Source organism: Frankliniella occidentalis, unplaced genomic scaffold, assembly GCF_000697945.3.
Source record: "Frankliniella occidentalis isolate FOCC.00 unplaced genomic scaffold, Focc_3.1 Scaffold4, whole genome shotgun sequence".
NCBI lineage: Eukaryota > Metazoa > Arthropoda > Insecta > Thysanoptera > Thripidae > Frankliniella > Frankliniella occidentalis.
Window position 1 is genome coordinate 800138 of NW_026267134.1, and position 6792 is coordinate 806929.

Sequence of the window (6792 nt, forward strand, 5' to 3'; positions counted from 1 at the left end):
GTGAACCGAAAGGTATAGCAGGCAGGACAACTGCAAACGGATAATGTGCAAGGAAAGAAATGTCTAAACCCTAAAACTTGCACTGTAAACCTGTAGTGTGTCCAATGTACACTCAAGGAAGAGTGTACTTGTACACACTTGGCTTTGTAGTGTGAACCTTACGCTCGAGAACATCCCTCAACGTAAAATTTCATTCCCTGTGCCCTGTCGTTCGGGGATGAGGGCGAAGGGGAAAAAATAGAAGGAATGAGGAATATGGAAAGGAAACTGCTGAGACAGCATTCTCGTGTATTCAGCGTTATTTGCACAACGAGCGCGCGTCAGCGAGCCCGAAATTGGTCGATCATTACCAGAAACGAGAAAACGAACGTTTCATGTCGGCCAGCCGACGGCTTCATTAGACGGAGACGCGAGGACAGCGACGCGCAGCATCCGCGTGTTTTTTTTCTGCCTGTCATGTTTTCCTCGATGACTTACTAGTCGCCCGACGGGGTACACTCAAACAGACCAATTTTTATTCACACCTAAATCGTCCGGTCGCTTCCTCCCGCCCGCCATTCCCCTCGCGACTCCTCCCTCCGCGTCATCGGGGTCATAGACCTTTTATTCAGAGCAGTCATAGTAGCTCAAAACATCGCTCAGTGTTGGCAACCTATTAATTGTGATTGGAATTTAAATTTCATGCGACAATATTCGATGTTTATAAAAATCGAGTGCCTTTGCTAGATTTCTTAGGAGGCCGCCGAGAAAAATTCTGGTGTGGCGGTTTTGATGGAAAATATACTTTAAAATTCACGCATTAAAGAATTTTCCTCTGCGTCTTTACTTCCAGCCTTGTCTAGTTTTCTTATTTAGTTATTTAGTTACATTTTTTTTCGGTTTTGTCCCTCTTCGCATCATCCGTTTGTTTGATTACTGCACCGAGAAGACGCTTCTGCTTCGCCACGCCCCGCCCAGCCCGGTCCGCACCGTACCGCCACTCTCCGCCCTGTTTAGCAGCACTGTTCTGTCGGATGTTATGACGGATGTCATAATGTCCAAAGGATTTAGTTGTGATTACCGACGTTTTTGCCCAGTTTTCTTTCCATAGTTATCTTTCAGTAGATTGGGAGACGAGTCAGCAGGGATGCTGGAAAGACTGTCTCGACCTCGGCAGTTTTAAGTTGAAGCGAGGAAAAAAATTGGACCAGTTGATTACTGCGTGCCCTTGCATTGTGCGAGCACGGAGTTAGGTAACTTTATTTCATATAGAGCATCATATGTCGATTTGAGGCTCGCCGATGATAATATAATATCCTCCTTGTTTGAAGAAGATTTCGAGGAACTGGAAGGAGACAATAAGCACTCTGTGTCCGTCCAGAAGGCGAACTGGTACGACACGGAAAAGAAACGACGATAATGTGATAAAAAAATCAAGTCCGGTCCGGACCTGCTGCTGATGCGGATATAATAGGCGCGAATCACACAATATTTTTTAAAAAGCAATGACCCGAGTTCTGATGCAATGTGCGTTAATGCAAAAATTGCAGAGATCTTTGCAGCTTGTGCTTGAAACATATAATAACATTCGCGTGTTGTCGCCCCTCTAAAGTTTACGATGGAATTGGGATTCGCTTGCGAAAGTGCAGGGCGCCTAGAGATGCAGTATTAAGAGAGGATGGTTGACACGCGGGTGTAGTTAGTTCCGCGACGCGCGGGACGAGGAGGGGCGTGATGGGCAGTGTGGCAAAGAGACGGAGGGGAGGCGGGGGGTGACGCGGGGCGCGGGATGGCTCCCTCTTTAGCGGCTGTCAACGGTGACTGGCCGTTTTGGCGGGCATTGCTGGACAGGCTGTAGGCCTGGACACCGCGGTGGTGGCTGCGGCGGGGCGCGGCGGGGCGCAGCATCTGCTCTGCGCGGGCCGCGTGCGGGGTGCTGCTGGGCGCCTCCGGACGCGTCCCGCCCGCGGGCCAATGGCACGTCGTGTTCGCGGGCTTACGTTGTGTTTACGGTATCGCCGCGCCGCTCTGCGCCGCTCTGCTCCGCGCCACGCCGCCCCGGCACCACCCGGCACAGGCCGACGCAGATTGGAATTCGAAACACATTTATAACCGGCCATTTGGAGCTTCTTGTTGGACTAGCCCAGCAGCAGGCACGCCGGTCCCCAGGGACGCTTCTCCCTGCTCCTTCCGGCGAGCGAGAGAGCTCTAGCGAGGGAGGGGCGAGGCAAGGCAAGGGCGCCTTGAGGCAGTTCTTCTTTGGTGCGTTGACAGACTCTCTTGGCTCAAACGCCGTGCTTTCCATGTTTAATCGCGATCCCATACGCCTGCTCTATAAACGCCGCGGTCGGTTTGCTCGCCAAGATTTTGGCAATCCCTTTTGAATGCCTTCTTTCGGAGTTCTTTGAGAGACTGACCATTTTTGGACTTCATGTAGGCCACTTTAGAAGGCCGAATTTTGGCATTAAAAGTGGCCGTAAATAAGAGACCCAAAACTGCAGTCTTCAGGGTTGCCAAAATTTGGTATTCAAAAGTGAGTTCCAAAAGTTTGGCGAGCCAATGGGCCATGACGTTAAGAGTGTGCGCCACTCCACCCACCCAGACTCGCAAGCCGTCGTTGTGGAGTGCAGATCAATACGTCGGGATCGGCGTAATTTATTTCGTGCGAAAAGCAAAAACAAACGATTTCCCATAGCGTCGGCGGCTAGGTGGAGGAGGCGTCGGCGCCGTGCTGCTGTTCATCAAAAGAGATTGCAGATCTATGGCTGCGGCGATTGTTGTAATTTATTTAGCAGACGAAAGTGATCAATCGCACGCGTAATGCACAGGCACGAGATGAACTCTGCCTTCGTTGTGTCAAGTACCTTAGCCGACGATGCGATGCTTGGCTCGTTTGCTTGTAAGGTACGGTCAATGATTATGGGTGGGTGAAGTGTGCGCTCATTTTTCTTCTCCCTTCTCACGTTTGGTAATCTGATGAATTCATGTGAAATACGATTGAAAATGGAAACGTAATTTACTCCGATTTTTCGACATGTGTCCTATTATCCCCTTAATGACCTTTTCCTTTGATGAAGTGGAATTTCACATTTGGGGGTATGCGAGGGGATGTGGACTTTATGACAGTTTGGTCCGTTAAAACAGTACTTAATTCAGGAATGCACTTAAAAGTTTACGTAGCAAATTTTTGTCCGGACCAACAATAAGCACAGACGAAAACCAAACGAAAAATCTTTGAAACAGGCAGTCTATAAAACTTCCCCAAACGATCACACATTAGTTGCGTCAGAGTTTTTATCTGCACAAGCGCCGGCCGGCGCCTGCCTCCCAGCTTTAACAGGTGACGTGCGCAGGCGCGCGTAATGAGTGACACGGAGTGGCACGCGGAGTGGCACGCGGAGTGGCACGCTAACGGGAGCCTTGGTGTTGTCGCGGTACGAGCGCAAGCGAGCGCTGCCTGCCTGCCAGCAGCCGGGGCACTGGCCCACCAGCCAGCGTACCATTCGGCGCTCATGCGGACCTGCACTCTCAGATTTTTTTTTATTTTTTTTTAAACGAAGTGAGCATGCAAAAAATATTTCAGCATGAACATTTTTTCCATTTGCCACAATTTGGTGGCGTAAAATTAGTGTTAAGATATACAACAATGGTCTAAAGAATGAATTCCTTAATCTCGCCAATTTTTTCGCTTGTCAAAATCTGTGTCGTAAATAAATTTTGAAAAAGAAAAAGTTTTGTGGTCTTTCGGATGGATAAGAAGAGCAGTTTTAGGGGGCAAAGAGCAGCCTCATAGTCGAGGCTGCATCTAGGAGAGCAAGGAGTCCGCAAGGAGGTGTGCGCATGTAAATATGCCGTGTAGGTACGTACCTTCATTGTGTAACAAAGTTGTCATCTCCTCGCAGCCTCCGCCGTACAGTCACGCAGGCCTGTCACACCGTCACGTCGCCCGGCACGCCGCGCCGCACGGCTAATGTTGCCCGGAAAACGGACCGCCCTGGAATGCGATATGAGAGACCAAGCCAAAGGGGATTACCCCCCGGAGGGGAGGGGAGGGGCCGGGCTTTTGTTGGCAAAACTGAGCTGATTACAGGAGCCGTGCCGGCGGACAGAATCAGTTTGTATGAAGACATGAAGACGCGGGCCCGGCGGGGAGAAAGTAGAACTGTCAGTCGCGCCGCGGGCCCGCGCCGGCGCCGTGGTGCTGTAACCAAGGGCGGCGACGTGAACTTGAACTTGGACTGCTTGTTGTTCCCAGCGAGTGGCGGTGGCGGCGGCGGTGGCGCGGTGGGGGAAAAGACGTTCTGCCTGTCGCCGCCCAAGATGGCCCTGGCGCTGGCCGCGCTGGGCTCGCTGCTTCTCTGCGCCGTGGCCGCGGCGCTCTGGTCGCTGCTGCACCGTCGGCACCGCGAGTCGCCCCTCGGGTCGGCGCCACTCCGGGCCCTGCTCCGCCGACACTTCCTGCGGCTGCGCGATCACGGCAGCCACGGATCGTCGGCGTCCCTCGGCGAGAGGAACGTCCTGGTACGCGTCCAGGACTCGCCCTTCGGCCACCCGGCCGCGCCCAGCCCTGGCGGCAGCCCCGGTGGCCCCGGAGATGGCAGGGGCGCCCTCTGGCAGGACAAGCTCTTCCACTGACTGCACATGACTGACGAGCCTCTCTGAATTTTACCGCCGGGGCTGTTCCCCTCATCGTTCTAGCTCCTCATGTTTTTCACCCTTCTTTTACACCTCGTTCGACTGACTACCTCCCACTACACTTCTGAAAAGGAGGACTGAGCGATGTCAACCGGTGATTATCACGCAAGGTTTCGTCGAGGAAGTACGTTTTTTCAAATCCATTCAGCAAATTACGGGAGCTTGGCGCCTGCGAGACTCGGGGTAGGCCTCCCCGCAGTACACGCATGCCCTCCAGGCGCGATGTAGCCTACCCATCAGGCGCTTTGATAGCTATCTGCAATTAGGTACTCAACGGCGAACGACTACTTTCTGGATAATCCCTTATGACCTGAACTTGATCTACTGGAATACTCAGAGTATTCGATGACTGATGATGAAAAGACTTACCACTATACTAATATGTATTGTCACATTGTTATTTTTTTAGTTTTGTGCTATTATTATTTATTAAGTTGGCTTTGAGACAATCTAGTCTCAGTCATTTAAGTAGTTGTCATTGTGCCTTGCTAGTACGTGATAAACATTCTATAAACTTATTTCATTGTAGAATTTTTCTTGTTTTTTAACTGCGAGTTTTAATCAGTTTTGTTATTAATCTTTGTGTTTTAATTGGATCGTACTGGCCAGTCACTGACAACTCGCATCGAACTGTGATCTAAGACCAAGCCGTTCTTTTTTGAGTTCCAAAATAGAACGGAGCTAGGTTAGGTGTTGGTGTTTGGTAGGTTTTGGTACAAGACTCGTAAATTCAGGAAACTATAGGCAGTTACTGTTCAAATCCGAATCCTTTTTGATTTTTTTAAAACCATGACGGAATCATTTTTTTTCACCTTTTTTGTGCATGTAGTACTGGGAGTATACGAATTTTTAAAATGATGTAACTGCGGCTTTATTTTCGATAAGCCCTACAAAAAGGTCTATTTTGTGAATTGTGCGCAACTGTTGGCGCACAGTAAGATTTTTTCACCTTTACTGTTCATATTTGCAGTACATTATTCATCATTCCTGAGTAACGTCCAAAACGTCTGGGAAGCAAATAATATAATAGGATTAAGTACGTACCCCGACCTCTGTGATTACGTTATAAGCTCTTAATGCATAGATGCATCATGGTACAAAAGACTGTTATTATTTTAGTTTGTGACGCGTATTTTTGTTATGTAGAATAATAGTTGAACGAGTGATGCTGTTGGTGTCATTCATTGTGAATAAAAATATCAGCCATCCATTGGAAAAAAACAAGTCATACGTGCAATTCTTTTTGTCTCCTTTTTCAGGAATACCCTTTACAAAATCACGACGCACGCCGGCTGCGTCGTCCTCACACACGGGGAGCCCCAGCATGCTATTAACACTCCTCAGTTTATGACGCATTGTAAGCGCGTGTGTGCGCTTCTTGCTTTGCACTACTCTACATCTTAACACTTGTTCCCTTGCGACGGTGCCGTTACCGTGCAGCCCCCCCCCCCCTCTCTTTCCACTCCCCGCGGAACACGCGGCTGCTTTTACGTCCCGCCTGCGCGGCTCTCGACAATTGCGCGCGACATAAACGCGCTCAAGTCCCTTTCTCTGCGCGCAGCTCTGATTAGACGAAGATCAGCTGGCAGCGCCGTGGCACGCTACGAGGCGAGCCTAAGGGGTGACCCCTTCCGGCTCCAGGGGGCCCAGCAGGGTGTCGCCGTGACTTATACGACCAGCGAACGGGTAATACTTGCTTTTCCGCCGCCGTAAATTCTTGTCACGCCCAGTCACACGCGAAAATCCCGTTTCGGCGGCGGGAGTTGCGGTGATGGTAATGGCGTTAGGTAATTTTTTTAGCAGATGGTACATGAATCACCGACCTGAAACACGTTCATCGATTTTTTTAAATAATAGTTTAATGGAGTAGCCTGGAGAGTATCCTCTCAGAAAGTCGGGTGAGGTACGACTAACACCAACACGACAGGCATAGAGATGTTCTAAACCCCGCGGACCTGATCCATTTTTTTTTGGGGGGGGGGGGGGGGCTTGCAGCCCGTTTGTGTGGTGGATCATGACATCGTTACGACTAAGAACAACTGCAATTCATAAGTAATGCGCAAAAGTATCGTATACAAAATTTATAAAACCATAAAATCATGGTAAACATTACGTGCA

General features: G+C 49.9%; 1 protein-coding gene across 1 annotated transcript in view; it reads left to right on the plus strand.

Annotated features, from left to right (window-relative positions):
* LOC113203622 (uncharacterized) overlaps positions 1-5898 on the plus strand; it is a 34244-nt gene extending 28346 nt beyond the window's left edge. The window contains exon 11 of the mRNA XM_026418393.2: positions 4235-5898. Within this exon, the coding sequence (XP_026274178.1) occupies positions 4235-4614 (380 nt within the window). The 3' untranslated portion in view covers positions 4615-5898. The remainder of the gene's footprint in view (positions 1-4234) is intronic.
* The last annotated feature ends 894 nt before the right edge of the window (positions 5899-6792 follow it).